Source organism: Mobula birostris, chromosome 1 (assembly GCF_030028105.1).
Source record: "Mobula birostris isolate sMobBir1 chromosome 1, sMobBir1.hap1, whole genome shotgun sequence".
Classification (NCBI taxonomy): Eukaryota; Metazoa; Chordata; class Chondrichthyes; order Myliobatiformes; family Myliobatidae; genus Mobula; species Mobula birostris.
This window is the reverse complement of record NC_092370.1, coordinates 209,600,084-209,622,416: the sequence shown is the minus strand read 5'-3', so window position 1 is coordinate 209,622,416 and position 22,333 is coordinate 209,600,084. Positions and strand designations below refer to the sequence as shown.

The following is a 22,333-nucleotide window of genomic DNA, read 5'->3' as shown; positions in this document are numbered from 1 at the left end:
AAATAAAGTAGTGATCCTAACTGACCTAAGACAGGGAATGTTCTCTAGGATTAAATGTCAGGAATTGTGAAAAACGGAGTTTAAATGTATTTGGCTAAGGTGTATGTAAACTTCTGACTTCAACTGTAATCTAAATTAACTTCTGCTGCACTACAGCAAGTACACGCTTCCTTCCCTGCATATCTGCATTTTAACTTTCAGTGATTCATACACAAAAACATCCAGGTACACTGAATATCAACACCTTTAGATCTCCCACCACCTAATAAATAACCTGTCTCTCTGTGTTAAAATAATTTTCAGACGCAACATCACATGAGATGGTTAACTTCGATCAGCAAATTAGCAAGGAGGTTGATAAATTTATGCAGGATTTATGGAAACGACAACAGGAATGACTTTGACTTTAAGGTTTTCTACAGTGTCAACATTTCATAAATACTCAATTGGTATTGTTAATGGTCCTTGGAATATTACTCAAGATGGTGTCCAATGCTTCTTAACCAGAGCAAGTAAGTGAGCAGATAAACTGAATAAGAGTTATGTGCTCCCATATGAAAGCTACACTTGCTGAGCAGAGATGGCATGCCTGATTTATAACCTGAGTAAAGGACTGTATGAAGTTACGGTTGGATTATTTAAATTTTGGTTCCTTGTACTTCCAAACCTCCTACAGCTATTTGCAATACAGTCCGGAGTTTTGCTAATGATTCTTTGTATAATTTGGTGAATACAAACATTTTTGAATATATATGAACCAGGGCACCATTTTCAGGAAGGCTGCACACATGAAATAGCACATTACGTACATTTGCATTGACAAGGAAGCGCAAGTTGAAGCAAGCTGTTAAATAATGCAATAGGGGCTATACATTGTTTGTGGATATTCAGCTTGCAGTTGGCAAGGAGATGCGCATCCATGAATGGGCAAGCTGAGAAAGGTGTGAAATTGTTGCTTTCATTTGTACCTAGAGGATGGAAGATGAGACTGCAAAATAGTCTTAGCTTCAGAACTCTTCATCATTAATGCACTTCTAAAACAATGAAATGGAATTAGAGAAAGACTGAATGCAATATTCTTCTGACATCATTATTTCAGAAATATATGCCTAGAAACTGGACACATTTTACCTGTCCTTTCATGCATAAGTCATGCAAAAAAACTCAATTTTCATGTTTTGAAGTGTGTGTACTCATTTCCAACATAATGCCCCACCCATGGAAAATCCGACTAGGCATTCCCAGGCATCAATCATCCTCTATTTTCTGCACATGACACCACCAATGTGTGCAGCTTGCATTCCATAAGTATTTCTGTTATTTAATAACAGAAATTAGACTGAAAGTCAAGACATACTTAACTTTGGATTAAACACTGCTGAAAGCCATGAACTGAGGACAATGTAAAGGGGCCCACTTAAAAAAAAAGCCCTCCATTGTAAGCAACACACATCAAAGTTGCTGGTGAACGCAGCAGGCCAGGCAGCATCTGTAGGAAGAGGTACAGTCGACGTTTCAGGCCGAGACCCTTCGTCAGGACTAACTGAAGGAAGAGCTAGTAAGAGATTTGAAAGTGGGAGGGGGAGGGGGAGATCCAAAATGATAGGAGAAGACAGGAGGGGGAGGGATGGAGCCAAGAGCTGGACAGGTGATAGGCAAAAGGGATATGAGAGGATCATGGGACAGGAGGCCTAGGGAGAAGGAAAAGGGGGAGGGGGGGAAAAAGCCCAGAGGATGGGCAAGGGGTATAGTGAGAGGGACAGAGGGAGAAAAAGGAGAGAGAGAGAGAAAGAATGTGTGTATATAAATAAATAACGGATGGGGTACGAGGGGGAGGTGGGGCATTAGCGGAAGTTAGAGAAGTCAATGTTCATGCCATCAGGTTGGAGGCTACCCAGACGGAATATAAGGTGTTGTTCCTCCAACCTGAGTGTGGCTTCATCTTTACAGTAGAGGAGGCCATGGATAGACATGTCAGAATGGGAATGGGATATGGAATTAAAATGTGTGGCCACTGGGAGATCCTGCTTTCTCTGGCGGACAGAGCGTAGATGTTCAGCAAAGCGGTCTCCCAGTCTGCGTCGGGTCTCGCCAATATATAGAAGGCCACATCGGGAGCACCGGACGCAGTATATCACCCCAGCTGACTCACAGGTGAAGTGTCGTCTCACCTGGAAGGACTGTCTGGGGCCCTGAATGGTCGTAAGGGAGGAAGTGTAAGGGCATGTGTAGCACTTGTTCCACTTACACGGATAAGTGCCAGGAGGGAGATCAGTGGGGAGGGATGGGGGGGGACGAATGGACAAGGGAGTCGCGTAGGGAGCGATCCCTGCAGAAAGCGGGGGAGGGGGGTAGGGAAAGATGTGCTTAGGGGTGGGATCCTGTTGGAGGTGGCGGAAGTTACGGAGAATAATATGTTGGACCTGGAGGCTGGTGGGGTGGTAGGCGAGGACCAGGGGAACCCTATTCCTAGTGGGGTGGCGGGAGGATGGAGTGAGAGCAGACGTGTGTGAAATGGGGGAGACGTGTTTGAGAGCAGAGTTGATGGTGGAGGAAAGGAAGCCACTTTCTTTAAAAAAGGAGGACATCTACCTCGTCCTGGAATGAAAAGCCTCATCCTGAGAGTAGATACGGCGGAGACAGAGGAATTGCGAGAAGGGGATGGCATTTTTGCAAGAGACAGGGTGAGAAGAGGAATAGTCCAGATAGCTGTGAGAGTCAGTAGGCTTATAGTAGACGCAGACTGGGAGATCGTTTTGCTGAACACCTACGCGCTGTCCGCCAGAGAAAGCAGGATCTCCCAGTGGCCACACATTTTACTTCCACATCCCATTCCCATTCCGATATGTCTATCCATAGCCTCCTCTACTGTGAAGATGAAGCCACACTCAGGTTGGAGGAACAACACCTTATATTCCCTCTGGGTCGCCTCCAACCTGATGGCATGAACATTGCCTTCTCTAACTTCCACTAATGCCCCACCTCCCCCTCGTACCCCATCTGTTATTTATTTATATACACACATTCTTTCTCTCTCTCTCTCTTTTTTCTCCCTCTGTCCCTCTGACTATACCCCTTGCCCATCCTCTGGGCTTTTCCCCCCCTCCCCCTTTTCCTTCTCCCTGGGTCTCCTGTCCCATGATCCTCTCATTTCCCTTTTGCCAATCACCTGTCCAGTTCTTGGCTCTATCCCTCCCCCTCCTGTCTTCTCCTATCATTTTGGATCTCCCCCTCCCCCTCCCACTTTCAAATCTCTTACTCTTCCTTCACTTAGTCCTGACGAAGGGTCTCGGCCCGAAACGTCGACTGTACCTCTTCCTAGAGATGCTGACTGGCCTGCTGCGTTCACCAACAACTTTGATGTGTGTTGCCTGAATTTCCAACATCTGCAGAATTCCTTGTGTTTGTGTCCCTCCACTGTAATTTTTATTTAGTAAAATTTAAATGTTGCTTGGCCTCTGTATAAATGTAACCTTCTGTAGTTCACATCCATGGAAAAAGGTACAGTTGATGGTTCGGGCTGAGACCCTTCGGCAGGACGTAGAGAAAAAGATGGGGAGTAGATTTAAAAGGTAGGGGAGGGGAGAGAAAAACACAAGGTGATAGGTGAAATTGGGAGGGAGAGGGATGAAGTAAAGAGCTGGGAGGTTGATTGGTGAAAGAGATACAGGACTGGAAAAGGGGGAGTCTGACAGGAGAGGACAGAAAGCTATGGAAGACAGAAAAGGAGGGGAGGAGCACCAGAGGGAGGCAATGGGCAGGCAAGGAGATAAGGCGAGAGAGGGAAAAGGGATGGGAATGGTGGCGGGGGGCGGGGTGGGATACATTACCAAAAAGTTCAAGAAACTGATGTTCATGCCATCAAATTGGAATCTACCCAGACAGAACATAAGCTGTTTTTCCTCCAACCTGAGCGTGGCCTCATCACAACCGTAGAGGAGGCCATGGATTGACATATCAGAAAAGGAATGGGAAGTGGAATTAAAATGGGTGGCCATTGGGAGATCCCACTTCTCCTGGTGGATTGAGCGTACGTGCTCGGTGAAACGGTTCCCCAATCTACATTGGGGTTCTGACTGATATATAGGATACACCGGGAGCACCAGGCACAATATATGACCCCAACAGACTCGGAGGTGAAGTGTTGCCTCACCTGGAAGGACTATTTGGAGCCCTGAATGGTAGTGAGGGATGTGGCCACTCATTTTAATTCCACTTCCCATTCCCATTCTGATCTGTCAATCCATGGCCTCCTCTACTGTTGCCATGAGGCCACACTAAGGTTGGAGGAACAACACTTTATATTCCATCTGGGTAGCCTCCAACCTGATGGTATGAACATCAATTTCTTGAACTTCTGGTAATAATCCCCCTCCCCACTCCCCACCCCTTTTTCCCTCTCTCACCATATCTCCTTGCCTGCCCATTGCCTTCCTCTGGTGCTCCTCCCCTCCTTTTCTGTCTTCCATTGCCTTCTGTCCTCTCCTGTCAGACTCCTTCTTCTCCAGCCCTGTATTTCTTTCACTAATCAACTTCCCTGCTCTTTACTTCATTCCTCTCCCTCCCAGTTTCACCTATCACCTTGTGTTTCTCTCCCCCCCTCCCCCCCCCCATCTTTTAAATCTATTCCTCATCTTTTTTTCTCCAGTCCTGCTGAGGGGTCTTGGTCAGAGACATCGACTGTACTTTTCCCATAGATGCTGCCCGGCCTGCTGAGTTCCTCCAGCATTTTGTCTGTGTTGCTTGGATTTACAGCATCTGCAGATTTACTTTTGTTTCTGTAGTTCACAGGTATTTTAATCTGTGGATGGCAAGTGCTTGGAGCCACTTTTGGCTATGGTGTGCCATCGTACCCGCTCTTTTAGGTAGGGAGTATCACCCTCGAAGTTCCATGTGCCATTATCCTCTCTCATTCCTGTGGAGAGATCTCTTTAAATCCCTTAGGTCAGTGCATGACAGGACAGCTGCCTGTTGAGTAAGTTACTGCTGTTTCACTACTTTTAAAGTGGAGCAACATGAGATAATGATTGTTTAATGCAAGACTCCCTAATTTCATGAAATTATTGTGATTCCTAATCCAGCATTAGCACCACACATGGCATTCATTTAGCTTTCTTAAAAGGCCTAAAGTCCAATTTCTAGATAGTCATGTTACTGCACCTAAAAAATAACTTTTACAGCATAAACAACCAAAATGTGGAGGAGCTATACCACTGCATGCCTTGCATTTTTAGAGAGAATGGTGCCATGACCTCTCAACCATGAAACGCATCTGTACAAGAATACACTTCACCTGATGTAAATACATGTGCTCTGTTTTCAAATCATCTAATACTGGGACTTAATAGAAAACACACAGCCAGTAACTTAAATTACTTCATTGCGATAACAGTAAGTAAAAATAGGCATATTTCACTGAAATTAGATATGATAGAATTTGAAATATGGGAGTATTTCTTAATAATTCAATAGCATAGGCTTTTTCATGAGTCCAAACTTAATTCACAAAACTACCTATTGATTCTATTTGCACAAATAATTTGTTTGTAGACATTTTTTGGAAACAAGGTTCCCTTTAGCTGCAGATAATGGCAATTTCTTGGTCACATTTTGTAGTCCACTTGGTCTAAATGCAGACTGCAGCCGCACGTGCACTTTTACACTTGCAGTGGTTTAGTCCTACAAAACTCAGCACTGTGATTCATACACTGCACATGTCATGTTGGTACTGTGCTAAATAAGGGCAGAAAGCCATAGCACAATGTTACCGCACTTAGTCTCAAAGGCAACAACTGTAGCTCCACCTTGTCAGCAGTATATAACAACAGTTTGAAAGTTCTCAAATCAGGGGCCTAAGTTGTTCTTTTTCCCTCTGGGACTAAATCTACCCCTGATTTGTGGTGAAAATCGCTGAAATACTGCAATCTAATTCGTCATTCAGTTACTTCCATCTTCTTTCGAAAGCTGATGGACAATACCAATCAGTCAAGAACAAAGCTGCAAGTTGCAATGTTGAACTATGATTCTGTCCTTCCATAAAGACAAAATCTTGTTCCAAATCACAGGGAATCTTAGGCTTCAAGAAACAGTTATAAATTAGACTACCAGGGTTAAGACTAGTTATCGTTACTTAATTGTTGTCTAGCAATGGTTATAACTGAAATGGAGTTGTTTTGTCTTCTTCCTTTTAACTCAAAATAATAGGTGTTTTCCAAAGAATTTTTCCAGCTTTTTAAAGTATGGCATTATCATCAAGGTAAGGAATAAAAGTGTTTTAGAAATTGTTCATAAGACCATTAGATATAGGATCAGAATGAGGCCATTTGGCCCATTGAGTCTGCTCCACTATTTCAACATGGCTAATCCAATTTTCCTCTCAGCCCCAACCTTCTACTTTCTCCACGTATCCCTTCATGCCCTGACCAATCAAGAATCTATCAACCTCTGCCCTAAATATATATAAAGACTTGGCTTCCACAGCTGCCTGTGGCAAAGACTTCTGCAGATTCACCACTCTCCAGCTAAAGAAATTCATCCTCACCTCCATTATAAAAGTATACTCCTCTATTCTGAAGCTGTATCCTCTGGTCTTAGACTCTCCCATCATAGGAAACATCCTCTCCACACTCTATCAAGGCCTTTCACCACTTGATAGGTTTCAATGAGGTCACCCCTCATTCTTCTGAATTCCAGTGAATACAGGTCCAGAGCCATCAAATCTCTTCCTATGACATGCCGTTCAAACCTGGAATAATTTTTGTGAACCTCATTTGAAGGCTCTTCAGTTTCAGCACATCCTTTCTAAGATAAGGAGACAAAAATTGCTCATAATACTCCAAGTGAGGCCTCACCAGTGCTTTATAAAGTCTCAACATTACATCCTTGCTTTTATATTCTAGTCCTCTTGAAATGAATGCCAACATTGCAGTTGCCTTCCTCACCACAGACTCAACCTGCAAGTTAACCTTTAGGGAATCCTGCACAGGCACTCCCAAGTCCCTTTGTGCCTCAGTTTTTTGTACTTTCTCTCCACTTAGAAAATATTCAACTCTTTCATTTCTTCTACCAAAATGCATGACCATACACTTCCTGACACAGTATTCCAACTGCCACTTCTTTGCCTATTCTCCTAATCTGTCCAAGTCCTTCTGTAGCCTCTTCACATCCTTAAAACTACCTGGTCCTCCACCTATCTTCATACCATCTGCATATCATTTGCAACAATCCATCAATTGCATCATCCAAGTCATTGACATACAACATGAAAAGAGTCGGTCTCAACACAGACCCGTGTGGAACACCACTGGTCACTGTCAGCCTACTAGAAAAGGCTCCCCTTATTCCCACTCTTTGCCTCCTGCCAGTCAGTCACTGCTTTATCCAAGCTAGAATCTTTCCCGTAATAACACAGGCTTGTAGCTTGTTAAGCAGCCTCATGTGTGGCACCTGGTCAAAGTCCTTCTGAAAATCCAAGTACACAACATCACCCGATTCTCCTTTGTCTATCCTTGTTATTTCTTCAAAGAATTCCAACAGATTTGACAGGCAAGATTTTCTCTTGAGAAAACCATGCTGATTATGGCCTATTTTATCATGTGCCTCCATAAACCCTGAGACCTCATTCTTAGTAACCGACTCCAACATCTGCCCAACCACTGAGGTCTGACCAACTGGCTTGTAGTTTCCCTTCTTCTGCCTCTCTACTTTCTTGAAGAGTGGAGTGAAATTTGCAATTTTCCAGTCTTCTGAAATCATTCCAGAATGTAGTGATTCTTGAAGGATTATTATGAATGCCTCATAATCTCTTCAACCACCTCCTTCAGGACCCTGGGGAGTACACCATCTGGTCCAGATGATTTATCTACCTTCAAACCTTTCAATTTCCCAAGAACCTTCTCCCTAATAATGGATGTAAAATACTTATTCAGTTCGTCCACCATTTCCTTGTCTTCCATTACTACCTCTCCAGTATAATTTTCCAGTGATCTGATATCCACTCTCATCTCTCTTTTACACTTTATGTATCTGAAGAAACTTTTGGTATCCTCCTTAATATTATTGGTTAGCTTACTTTTGTATTCCATCTTTACATTCTTAATGACTTTTTTAGTTGCTTTCTGTTGGTATTTAAAAACTTCCCAATCCTCTAACTTCCCACTAATTTTCGCTCTATTATATGCCCCCTTCTTCGGCTTTTATGTTGGCATTGGCTTCTCTTGTTAGCCATGGGTGTGTCATCTTGCCTTTAGAATACTTCTTCCTCTTTGGGAGGTATATATCCTGTGCCTTCCGAATTGCTTCCAGAAATTCCAGCCATTGCTGCTCTGCCATTATCCGTACCAGTGTTCTTTTCCAATCAATTCTAGCCATCTCCTCTCTCACATCTCTGTAATTCCCTTTACTCCAAGAGGTCACAACGTCAGGATTGAAGGACATCCGTTTAGAACTGAGATGCGGAGAAATTACTTTAGTCAGAGGGTGGTAAATCTGTGGAATTTGTTGCCATGAGCGGCTGTGGAGGCCAAGTCATTGGGTGTATTTAAGGCAGAGATGGATAGGTTCTTGATTAGCCAGGGCATCAAAGGGTATGGGGTGAAAGCAGGGGAAGAATTGGATCAGCCCATGATTGAAAGGCAGAACAGATTTGATGGGCCAAATGGCCTACTTCTACTCCTATACCTTATGGTCTAATGGTAATACTGATACATCTGACTTTATCTTCTCCTTTTCAAATTTCAGGATGAATTTGATCATATTATGATCACTTTTCCCTAAGGATTCTCTTACCTTAAGCTCTCTAATCAATTCTGGTTCATTGCACAACACCCAATACTCTAGTGGGCTCAATCATGAGCTACTCTAAAAAGCCATCTCGTAGGCATTCCAGAAATTCCCCCTCGTAGAATCCAGTACCAACCTGATTTTTCCAAACTACCTGCATACTGAAATCCCCATGACTATTGTAACATTGCCCTTTTGGCATGCGTTTTTTATCTCCCATTGTAATCTGCAGACCACATCCTTACTACTGTTTGGGGGTCTGTATATAACTCCCATCAGTGTATTTTTTTACCCTTGCAGCTCCTTAGCTCTATCCACAATGATTCAACACCTTCATGTTCTCTTTTGCGTTAGAGATCACAGAATATTCACTGTGCACTGAGCACAATATAACTGGTGTACCCAGGAGCTATAGTCTTTAACTATATGGGATACACAGCAACTATACCAAAAATGCATTGCTATTTTTGCTATTCTGTTTAACTAAAATTCTGGACAAATAAAGAAGTAATAAGAAAACATCAGCAACTATACATTTCTTTTCTCAACTGATGCTTCAAAGCGGTCGACAAAAACTGAATAATTTTGAAGTGAAGTCAGTGCATGATGTAGAGAAGCAAGATAGCCAATGTACATAACATGATCCCATGAAAAATAATGAAACAATTACTAGGTAAACAGGTTTTAATTATATTCATTAGGGTATAAACATTTTCCAGGATATTAGGATATATATCGTGATCTTCTTTACTGAATAGGCATTTCAACCACCGTAGTTCAATATCTCACATGAAAGGTGGCACACCTAACAGTACAGCATTTAGAAATTGGCTTTGAATCTATGCAAGCATCAGAAAGTAAGAAAATAATCACAGAAGTAAAACTTCTACCAATCTGATAGGCTGCTCTGTTCCTAAGTGTTGTAGTCACATCGCAATCAAACAAATCTTGAACAAATGAATCTTGTGCAAAAATATTGAGTTAGCAGTAAAAATAGAATATTATCTGTACCACGCTTAACCCATTAATGCTCAGATGAAATCATTGTTCCACATTAGTGTGACGTTAGAACATTATAGCCTAGGAACAGGTCCTTTGACCACCAATGTTTTCTAATAGTCAAACCATAATGTCCTTACTCATTGTGCTAACACAAACACTCTTAAAATACTTCATCACAGAATTTAGTTATCTTTCTAGGTCTAAATAACGTATTGCACGTACAATATAGCTTAATCCTGTTTACATTCTTCAATAAAACAAAATTATTCATAAACTATTAAAGCATAACTTTGCTTCATAATTTTAAAATACCATATATTCCTTAACTTCTCACCTTGAAATCGTTCCTGACTTTTCGACAGAATTGGCTCTTTCCCATGGCTTTTTAACAGCATCTGTTGAGAAATACTTATGTTTATTCAACAGATTTACAGCTTGCATTGATCTTATTAGGTAAAAGATGCCTCTGATGTAAAGCTCTCAATACACATATTATTATTTATAATAAATTTCTAGATAAAGAAAATCACTGGACACTCATGCATTTTGCATCAAAGAATACCTGGTGTTTTTGGTACCTATTATTCTTCTCAGGTACGTATTGAATTATTGGCACTGTTTTCTTTACAACTGGGAGCACTGATCCTGCTGACAGCCTCTACAGCTACAGATTCAAATGATGCGTCAATAGTATGCCAGCTGTCCCACACAAATAATGATTCAGACCAAATATTGTTTTTGCCAAATTCAAAATCTGTGATCCCTATTTGGAGCAAACTGCCAGATCTTCAACATTATCTGTATCTCCATTTGATAATGCCTTGTACCAAATAGCTCCTAGATGCTCAGCCACCTAGCTACATTGGATTGCTCCATCAAATTGAGGATAAATGGGTTCAAACCCAATTTAAACTAAAAGCTGTCTAGGCATGTGAATGGGATATTTTTGTGCTAAGCATAGATATGTGGAGTATATTTTCCAATGGTATTATTTTGATATTTATTCCATTTATACTTCGCAATACTATTTTGTGATCAAATATAAAGGTATATAATTAAAAATTAAATGATAGCATTAAGTAGTTTAACTTTTTCCATCATTTCTTTCTTTTTCTTGCAAGATTTTTGACTCTTACCAGGATATGTTCCAAAATGTTATGTTTGCTTGACAATTTTAATTGTTTCTAAACTTTAATTATTTTAAAAAATTAATTAGCTCTTCTCTCAAATAAATCTAATTATTGATTAGGTGATTAAATGCTAACTAATTAGAAATCTTACAATTTCTGATCAATTTGCATAAGATCTTCTGACATGATCAAATTTCATGTACGCATAAATGCATGGATCGTCTAAGCTCTGATGAGATTATATTTTAACAGATTTCCCACAGGCAGAGGAAATTACAAAAGGAAAACAGTAATGGAAAAGTCACAGAATTGTATAGCAAGCAAACAGACTGGTGGGCAGCCTTCTGTAATAATTCTATCTCCCAGCACTTGGTTCATAGCCTTTTGTGCTGAAGTGATCCAAGTGCTCCTCTAAAAACTTCTTAAATGCTGTCAATGAACTGGCTTCTCAGGCAATGCATTCCAGATACTTACCAATCTCTGGGTGCAGAAGCCCCCTCCCCACCCCCACAGATCCCCTCGAAATCTCTTACTCCTTTACCAAGCCCTTTTATTTCATCTACCTCTCATTTGAAGAAAGGTTTTCTGCATTCTACACAGTTGATACCCCTGATTAATGTTATACATCTCAACCAATTCTCCTCCCACAACTCTGGACAATAGCCATTGTTGTTCCTCCGGAGACACAAGAGACTGCAGATGTTGGATTCAGGAGCAATACAAAAAAATGCAGGAGGAACACAGCAGGTCAGGCAGCATCTATGGAGAGAAATGGACGGTCAGTGTTTCTGGTCGAAACACTTCATCTGTTATTCCAATGTTTAAGAAGGTAATAGAGAGAGAGAGAGAGAGAGAGAGAGAGAGAGAAGCTTCGTCTATAAACATAGACTCACTAGGAACTGTTAGCATGGCTTTGTGTGAGGGAGGTTACATCTTACAAACTTGATTCTGTTTTTTTTGATGAGGTGATTAAGTTGATGAGGACTTGACAGTGGATGCTGTATACGTCGACATTAGGCAAACTTTCATAGGTCCTTCGTGGTAGGCTGATCCAGAAGGTTAAGGGCATATGAGATCCATGGAGAATTGGTAGATGAGTTGCAAAATTAGCTTGGCCAAAGAAGACAGAGGGTAGTGGTGAAAGGTTATTGTTCTGACTGGAGGTCTGTGACCAGTGGTGTGCTGCGAGGATCATTGATGTGACCTTTATTGTTCTTGTCATATACGGTGGACGTGGACAAATAGGTTGATCAGCTGATAAGTAAGTTTGCAGATAGCACAAAAATTGGCAGTTGTGGATATTGAGAAAGAGTGTCAAAGAATTCAGCAGGATATAGACTGGTTGGCAATGCAGGCAGAAGCATGGCAGGCCGAGTTTAATCTAGACGAGTATGAACTGTCAAATGCAACAAGAAACTATGCAGGAGTGAATGGCAGGAGCCCTAACAGCATTGATGTAAAGATGTACCCTGGGTTGTAAATCCATAGCTTCTTGAAAATGGCAGCATATAGAGAGGGTGGTAGAGAAAGCTTCCAGCATACTTGCATTCATTAGCTGGGACGTTGTGTATAAAGTTGGGAAAACATTGCATTTGGAGTAATGTGTACTGCTCTGGTCACTGCATTTACACGAAGGATGTGGAGGATTTGGACAGCGTATGGAAGAGGTTCATTAAGTTGTTGCCTGGATTAGAGAATATTACCCCTAGGAAAGGTTGGAAAAACTTGGATTGCTTTTCTGCAGCAGCAGAGGCTGAGGGGTGACCTGACTAAAGTATATAAAATGAGGAGAGGCACAGATTAGATAGATAGTCTTTTCTGGTTCAAATGTAAATTATGAACGGGCACAGCTACAAGGAGAGAATGGGTGAAGTTTAAAGGACATTTATGAGGCAAGTTTTTTTTACATAGAGTTGCAGATGCCTGGAACATGCTGCCGGGGGATATAGTGGAAGCAGATACAAGAGTAACATTTAAGAGAAATTTAGACAGGTGTATGAACAGGCAGGGAAAGGATGGATTGAAGACTATGTGAAGGCAGATGGGATTAGTTAGATGAGCTAAATGGCCTATCCCTGTGCTATACTGTTTGATGTTTAACTGCCTCCACTCAGGACTGAGGCACCCAATTGCTGAAGTGTTCCATTCCGGTGAAACTCCTCTGCATTCTCCCCAGAGCTAATCAAAATCCTCCTATAATTTGGTGGCCAGAACTGTAAACAGCACTCTTGCAGAGGCTTGACTAAGGTCTCAATCAGAATCTGGGTTATCATCATTGCCTTATTTGACATGAATCCTGCTGTTTTGTGGCAGTAGTACAGTGCAAATGCATAAAATTACTATAAATTACAAAATAGATAAATAGTAAACAAAAAGGTAGAATTCATGGACCATTCAGAAATCTGGTGGTGGAGGGGTAAGAAGTCTTATAAAGTTGTAGCATAACCTCACTACTTCTGTGTTTAGTGCCCCCACTAATGAATGATAGTATCCAATATGCCTTCTTAACCAAGTTACCTACCTGCATTGCCGTCATCAAAGATTTATGAACTTGTACTCCAAGATCCCTCTATTCTTCATTACTCTCCAAAACTCTGGACTAAACTCCATCTGACATTTTTCTGTCCATTTCATCAGCATATCATTATCTCTCTGCAGTCTGACTACCTTCCACACTATCAATAACTTCACTCATCTTTGTATCATCATGAAGTTAGATCTTGCCTCTCACATCCACATTACTAACAGCAAGGATCCCACACCAATCCTTGTGGAACACCACTAGTTAAAGGGAATGAGCTGCTGAAACAACCCTTTATCATCACTGTCTGTCTCCTGTTGCTGATCAGCTGGATAGCAGATTATTTGTTGAATTACACCAGAATCGGAATCAGGTTTATGATCATTAAAAGATGTTTAGTGGTAGAAACACAGTGCAACATGAAACATTACTATAAATTACAAACAAATACATAGGGCACAAGACAAATAGTGAAGTAGTGTTGATGGATTCACAGACGTGCACTGTATCATTTTATTTCCATTCCTCGAAAAACAATGAAAGTTTTTTAAAATCAGAAATAAACTTGTATGTCATCTCTGTAACAATAACCTACATAATAATATTCTGACTCAATGAAAGAAAGCTGTTGCTTGATCTTTGATTCTGTAGATAACCCAAGTGGATTGTGAAAAGCTCTTAAAACTTGTATGAGAATTCAAGAGTGCATTTGGCAGAAGTTATTAATGAATAGTTATCACATAGTTTCAGGATAACTTCTGAAAAAATATATTTTCGTATGTTAAAGACAGACCTTTGGATATTGTTGGAATCAAAGGATATTCGGTTTGTCAAAGAAACCTTGCTTCTATTTCTTACATTCTTACATTCCTGTGTAATTAAGTATATGATAAGTTAAAACTGTAATATCTAGATGGCGAGAATTATTGAGTCGGTGCCTCAGAGTTCCACGTTAACAGCAATTTTCATAAATGACCTGGATTCTGAAACTCAATACAAAGTAAACAAAATTGCAGAGGATGGTAATGAAAATGGCCAATGGATTTGGAGGTATCAACCTAGAAGCCACAGGGTGGTTGGATTGAATGTGGACTCTGGCAGTAATCAGCTAATGGAACTCAATTTAGAAAATGCTAAGTGCAGCACATTGCTAGAAATATTAGATGACACATGTACTTCATAAATAGTATAAAGATTACTAAGGAAACTCCAAAGGAGATGCATGGTTCTTACTCATCTCAGTAACTAATCAAAGCAAAGCAGAAAACAACCAAAATGAATAGAAAGCTCAACTATATCATTAAAAGGCAATATGTCAGACAGTATCACAATTAAATGATGCATTGTTTCTCTGAATGCACCTTGCACACTGTGGTTATGTCTGCTTCATGAATACAGCTGTGTGCTGCAGATAGTGAAGAGAAGTACCACAATATTGATCAGGCTCACATTTTGAAGGCTGAGCATAGCATATGATGCTGTGTGCCTGTGATGCGGCTGCAAGTAAGCTTTTCATTTGTAAATGTGCATACATTTGTTCCAACATATGACAAAACACTCAACTTCAACTTTGAGAAACCTCTGGTTTTTACAGTGGCTTATAAGAAGTTTAAGATAATGGAAATGGTACCTTATGGTGCATAGATTCAAACTGATAATATGAAAAATTAGGAATAGTATCAGGAAATTCTACATTATACAAAGAATGATCCATCATAGAAATGAAAGTGACAAAAACTGCAGAATAATTTAGAAATTATCCTATGCTAAATTTGAAGTGTGCTTAGGAACCTACAAGACGAATTTATTAAAAGGGCAAAATAATCTTCTTCTTCCTTATGGTCTTTGTGATCCTTGTACATAAACTGCAACTTCTATCTAATCTGCAAAACTACATCCCCATTCTTCGACAAACTCTGCACAGATTTTATACATATAATATTTCAAAAAGGCCTGTGATACCCTGTATGTTAAACCAGTTACGTACTCAAAATTCCACAAAGAACAGACTATAGACTTCACCTGTTGAATTCTGCACACCAGGTCCTCGTGAATTGGGTGAAGGTGAAAGGCTTGCATCCTCCTGATGAAAATAATGATAGTGAAGACACAAGTTACCTCAATTCTTGTATTGAAAATATTCTTCTATTACTCCATTTTTTTGTTAACATGCAAATGGTGACTAAGGGTATTCAATTATTGAGCAACAAAGTGTATTCTACTTTCAGTTCGATTTACAATTCTTTCCAGAACATGTCAGGGAAACAGAAATACAATTGTTTTCATATATGCAACATTAGCTTGCTCATTTACATTTGACTGACAGGTGTGATATGACAGCGGCTCCTCACACTTCAACAGCCCAGGTTTAACCCTGATCTCCAATGCTATCTGAATGGACCTTGCATCTTTTCCCTGTGACAATGGAGGTTTGCCCTAGATACATCAGTTTCCTCCAACATCACAAACATGCGCAGGTCGGTAGGTTAATTGGCTGCTGTAAATTGCCTTTAGTCTAAGTGAATAGTAGAATCTGGGGAGAGATGATGAAAATGTTAGGTTGATTTAAAAAAGTATAGATTAGTGTAAATGGGTGCTTGGCGTGGACCTGGTAACCCCAAGGGCTTGCTTCAATATTATGTCACTCCTTGACTCTGTGATAAAGGTTTATGAATGCAATCAATCTAGAAGAAAGCTGAGTACACACATTCTGGCTTTCCTCCTCTTTTTTGTCACTTGGTTTATCTGTTTGTTGGGCAGCTTTTCTCCTGAATGAAGAGAAAAAACACAATTTAGTCCTGTGCAGTGGATTACTACTATTAATTTTGTTGAAATACAGCTGATTTTCTAACTGGGACACTTCAAGACCATTACGTTTTGGCCCAATTAAATGGCTGTCACAATTGGCCGCAGTTTCAAGGAAATAATTCAAAGTGTATAAAATAGACCAACTACCATTTAACTGATTATGTATTTAAATTATGTATTTAACTGATTATGTATTCAAATTATGTATTTAAATGGAAATACAGAACAAATTAGAACACTAACAATACCACTACAGTACTATAAAACTGTAGTTCCTAATAGTTATCAATGAAGAAATTCATCCATTCTACGCTGCCATGTTCTACTGATTGACTGTAAATGAACAAAATCAGAGCAGACACCTAGTGCAGATAATAGATTGCCTTCATACAATGCTTTCAATGATTGCATTTTCCAAATCTACATCTTCATTGTAACTTTCAAGATGATTGTTGATACTTTCAAATTCTTCACAGTTCCTAAATTATTGAAGTGCGAAATCATTTCATTTTCACTCATGGCCATTTCTACATCTGCAAGCCTGAATGCTTGAAACTGAAGTGAGCAAAACCGTTTTGAGTTGTCTGATTGTTTATTTCTCACCAACTATCACTGACAAAAATCATTGCCTTTTGAACAGAAACACATGCTACTGGCACTATTTAAAAACTGTTCTCTTTAAGCAAGGTGTTGTGTCTAATGGCCACACAAGTGGACGTGACTGATGTTAGTTAGAAACTTTAGTAACCATCTCCTGACCCAATTAAATGGCATAGTATCACAAATATACAAAGGGAATCCCAGCTATTTTCTCAGTTTTTGTTCTCTAAGAGTTGTCCCAGATACGTGGCTGCCCCAATTAACTGATGGCCCAATTAACTGGAATCCACTGTACCCTCTTGGGAGATTATCTTATTTTCTTCTGCTCAAATATGACTATATCAAGAACATAAATTGTCCTGCTACCATCACCATTGCCACCACCTCCCCCAGCACTATGCTGGAGACCATTCCGATTAACTTTCTTAGCAAGTATGCTTTGCATTGGCAACAGATTCTGTTCTAAGTTCTGATGCACCTCACCTTTTCATTATTTTTTCAAATTTCTTTCCGGTATTGATAGCCAGTCACTCTTAGATTCAGTCTGATGACAGGTCTTTGACCTAAAATATTGCTGTGCATTTTCATCATTTTCTTGATTTCAGATTTACAGCAACAACACTTTTATTGTATTGCCTGGTTCAGCCTGCTTTTTTGTTTAATCTTGCATTTCTCTGTTATCATTCTTATTCAGCTTGACTACTAAACATTTCCATCATTTAATGTTTTAATTATAATAATCCAATTGGTGTTTAATCAATGTCATTTGCTAGACAATTATACTGCTTTTAAACCTAATACTCTCATTTATAAGTGCTTGGGGGAGATAGTCAAATATTCTGACCAATGCTAAATGCATGAGAGTCTAATAGCTGTAATCTTTACTTACCTAAGTATACTGGATTATACTAAAATCAAATAATCTTCTGAAAGTGCATTTGAAAAGCCAAATTGCATCCTCCTCTTATACATAAACTCCAGCAGATCCTCAAAAGAATTGATTTCATTACGTCTGACTGGCTCTTTATAAAACCATGCAAAGTGTTCCAGTGCCTTTCTCAGTACTTAATGCTCCATTATGTATTGTGGTGTTGACCTACTTATGTACTACTAAGCTAAGACTTAATGGCCAGTCATTCCTAGGCAAATCTTAGACTGTTTTGAGATGTATAAAACTTGTTAGACAACAGTATTCCTACACAATGAAAAATATAGTTCATATTTCTGTTCTTTTTTCCTCTAACCTGTTTCAATATCTTGAGCTACCAGTATCTGTACCTGGAGACAGTGAATTACAACCACAACATCAATACAATTGCGTGTTCCACAAGCCAATAACTGTTTTGGTTGTTGCTCTACTACTTGAAAATTGGATGGGACCCGGGCATTGTTAAGGGGCTATTTAACCCAGGATAGGGGCTAATCAGTGGCTGTTTGGGGAGAGCGGGTGGATTGGTTGAAAGAGATCAGTGGATGGAGTGTCAAGAGATCAATGGCTTGAGGAGGAAGAGCCTGAAGAAGCCTAGGTAAGAAAGTAAATTAAAGCTAATTTTGCCAGGGTGGCTTACCTGCACCAGGCTGCACACTGTGTGTGTAAGCTTGGGCAGGGAAAATATTTGGGACCGCTTTTTTTCATGTTGTATGTCAATGATCAGATGACGGAATTGATGGCGTTGTGGCCAAGATTGCAAAGATAATACAAAGATAAGTGGACAGGCAGGTAATGATGAGGAAGTAAGGGGTCTGCAGAAGCACTTGGACAGATTGGGAGAATGGGTAAAACAGTGGCAGGTGGAATATAGTGTAGGGAAGTGTATGATCACGGACTTTGGTAGAAGGAATAAAGGCATAGGCTATTTCCTAAATGGAGAGAAAATTCAAAAATCAGAGGTTTAAAGGGATTTGGAAGTCCTTGTGCAGGAGTCCCCAAAGGTTAAGTTGCAGGCTGAGTCGGTGGTAAGAAAGGCAAATACAAAATTAACATTCATTTTGAGAAGACTAGAACATAAGGACAACGATGTCATGTTGAGTCTTTATAAGGCATTGGTCACTTGGAGTGTTGTGAGCAGTTTGAAGAGGGTCCAGAGGAGGTTCACAAGAATGATTCCAGGAATGAAAGTGTTAACGTATGATGAGCATTTGATGGTTCTGGGTCTGCACTTGCTGGAGTTTAAAAGAATGAGGGGGGAATCTCATTGAAACCTATTGAATACTGAAATGCCTAGATAGAGTGGATGTGGAGAGAATATTTCTTATAAAATGAACATAGAAGAGTACAGCACAGGAACAGGCCACTTGGCCTACAAAGTTGTGCTGAACCAACTAAACAGCAAATCACATATACCCAAACACCAACCAATCTTACCTACACCATGTCCACAACCCTCCATCTTCCATACATCCAGGTGTATATCCAAACATTTCTTAAAAACCTCAAATGCATTTGCCTCTACTACCATAGCGAGCAGCACATTTCAGGCATTCATGACTCTCTGAGTAAAAAAACTTATCTCTCACATGCCCTTCGAACCTACCCCCTCTCACCTTCAATGCATACCCTCTAGTATTAGACATTTCAACCCTGGGAGACAGATACTCTCTGTCCACTCTCTCTATGCTTCACATAATCTTGTAAATCTCCATCAGATCTCCCCTCAGCCTCTGACGCTCCAGAGAAAACAACCCAAGTTATTCAGCCTCTCATGATAGCACATGCCCTCTAAACCAGGCAGCATCCTGGTGAATCTCTTCTGCACCCACTCCAAAGCCTCAACATCTTCCCTATAGTGGGGTGATCAGAACTGAACGCAATACTCCAGACGTGGCCTAACCACATAAAGTTATAACATAACTTCCTGAATTTTGACTCAGTGCCTCAACTAATAAAAATAAACATTTCATAAGCCTTCTTAACCATTTTATTAATCTGTGTAGCCACTTTCAAGAAGCTATGAACTTGGATCCCAAGACCTCTCTGCTCAGCAATAAAGTTAAGGACCTAATCTCAAACAAAGAAAAAATCTGCAGATGCTGGAAATCCAAGCAACACACACAAAATGCTGGAGGAACTCAGCAGGCCAGGCAACATCTATGGAAAAGAGTACAATTGATGTTTTGGGCTGAAACTCTTTTCCATAGATACTGTCTGACCTGTTCAGATTCTCCAGCATTTTGTGTGTGTTGCTGTTAAGGAACTTGCTCTTAATGCCTCCTTGTATTTGCCCTACCAAGGTGCAACACCTCACATTTATCTGGGTTAAACTCCATCTGTGATTACTCAGCCCATATCTGCAACTGGTGTATTGTGTGCCGTATTCTTTTCCAGTCTTCTACACTATCCACAACCCCAGTGGGGGAGCCTAGGCCCAGACAGCACAGCCTCAGAACAGAGAGACATCCATTTAGAACAGAGATGGGGAGGAATTTCTTTAGCCAGAGGGAAGAAAATCTGTCTAACACATTGCCACAGATGGCTGTGGAGGTCAAGTCATTGAGTATATTTGAAGTGAAGGTTGATAGGTTCCTGATTAGTCATGGTGTCAAAGATTTTGGGGAGAAGGCAGGAGAATGGAATTGAGAAAGATAATAAATCAGCCATGAAGGAATTGTGGATTAGACTCAATGGGCCAAATGGCCTAGTTCTGTTCCTACTTCTTATGTTCTTTATACCAGCTGCTAAAGAGAAAGTAGCGTTAGTTGTTTGAAGATCCCCAGTAACAGGTGTAGCTCAGAACCATGTGATTTAATTTCCCTAGGCAAGCTCTTAATGAGTGTAGCATACGGAATGACCTCATTAGATGTTGATCATACATCGAAAACGTATCAACTGTGCAATGCTACCTATCTATTTCACAGTCAATTTCCTTTTGAATAGTGATCTTCACTGATGACCTACTCAGACATTCATACCATCCAAATTTTCCTTTTCACAGTTACAACAGAAGCGAAGTATATATCAAGCATCTTCCCCATTCCCTGCATTCAGTTGGCCCTCTTCATCTCCAATAATCTATATTGACTATATTTCATTGCACCCGGGTGCTTGTTATTTTGTTCACCCTTGCTGCTCCCACTCCATTAATTACCAATCTTATTTCAAACACTTTAACCTTTCTAATCTCCCTCTTCGTTACATCTTGACAGTTTCTTCTCATTGTTCATTCAAATCTCTTTTTGTTTTAGTTTGTTTACCTTTAGAATTTTGATTCCCCATTTATGTCCACTGCTTCTCCTCTATTATATTTTACCTCTGTCTTGTACATCTTAGACTTATGTATCCTCCTCCCCCCACCGTCTTGTTAGTATTTTATCCAACAGAATCTTTTAAGTAAGATTCACTTTCCTATTGTGACGGAGTACATGGTATTATACTGGAATATAAACAGTTTCAAGTTATTCAGTCTACAGCACCTTGGATTAGGACCTACCTTTTACAGGTTAAGCACATACCGTTTTGCTAGTAATTTATTCATTTCATCCATCAGCCCTCCTCCTCCTCCCCCAGAAGGTGCTGCCCCACAGCTATTTCGATTGGTGTCAGATTTTGACACCCCCCCAGGACTAGAACTTCCAGAACCATCCTCAGGCTGTGAAAGATTGAAAAGATTGAAAAGATTGAAAAAGCAGAACAATTAATAACATTTTGCATCAATCTGCACATCCTATATATATATTTTACATAACCCTTCTACCACATGCTTCCAACAATCTCCATCATTTTGTATGGACCAAGAACAACAGTTTAGCTGTTGACCCGATCACTTAGCACCACCTCTCCTCATACAGTCACTGCTGAACAATTCTGGTACATCCAAGTGGTTGCGCGAGATGGGCATCAACAGCAATGGAGCAAGCTACTGAATTTTATCAGCAATATGTTTTACCAAAATCAATCCTTGCTTTTAACTGTACAAGTACATTCAATGTAAGATACGGATAAAGAGACAAAAATGACCATTCAGTTCATGATTGGAAAACTAATATTCAGTAATAGCTGCATTTCCCTAACATGTGAATATTTTAATTTGAGGGTTTAGTGAGAAGGGGGTAATAAGAATTAATTCGATATCCTCCTCATATGAGGAATGTAAGATTCTTTGAGGTGCCTGTTCTCAGTATCTTTTCCCGTGGGCAGTTAGAATGCACAAATGTTCTCCACACTGCAAAATAATGTTAGAAATTAGTCTTCACAATTGGTGAAAAGGAACCGCAGAAAGCTACCTTATACTTTGAGGGACAGGCTTTACACAAATTACCTTTTTCATTGGTATCATACAGAACTGTTTTCCTAAACACTGCTGGTTCAGGTTTATTCAAGGCAATCAATTAATGCATTGACAATTTAAACAGGGTTTATGCTCCTTTATGAAAAAGTGAAGGTGTGGGCCCTGGGTTCTAATGATGGGTAGCACAACATACTTGCAATTGCTTGGCCAAGTTGAGGGCTTATGAAGCTGTATAACATCAAAAAAATATTGATAGCATGATTAAA

General features: G+C 40.1%; 1 protein-coding gene across 5 annotated transcripts in view; it reads right to left on the bottom strand.

The window, feature by feature from the left end:
- Window positions 1-22,333, bottom strand: part of LOC140204092 (ena/VASP-like protein) — a 246,196-nt gene that overhangs the window by 5,871 nt on the left and 217,992 nt on the right. For 4 of the 5 annotated variants that reach the window (XM_072270448.1, XM_072270423.1, XM_072270432.1 and 1 more), the window contains 5 exons: window positions 21,292-21,428; window positions 16,142-16,202; window positions 15,457-15,517; window positions 10,118-10,178; window positions 969-1,034 (listed from right to left, as the gene is read on the bottom strand). In XM_072270448.1, coding sequence (XP_072126549.1) covers window positions 969-1,034; window positions 10,118-10,178; window positions 15,457-15,517; window positions 16,142-16,202; window positions 21,292-21,428 — 386 coding nt within the window. The remainder of the gene's footprint in view (window positions 1-968; window positions 1,035-10,117; window positions 10,179-15,456; window positions 15,518-16,141; window positions 16,203-21,291; window positions 21,429-22,333) is intronic. The other variant, XM_072270439.1, reaches the window with a different exon arrangement.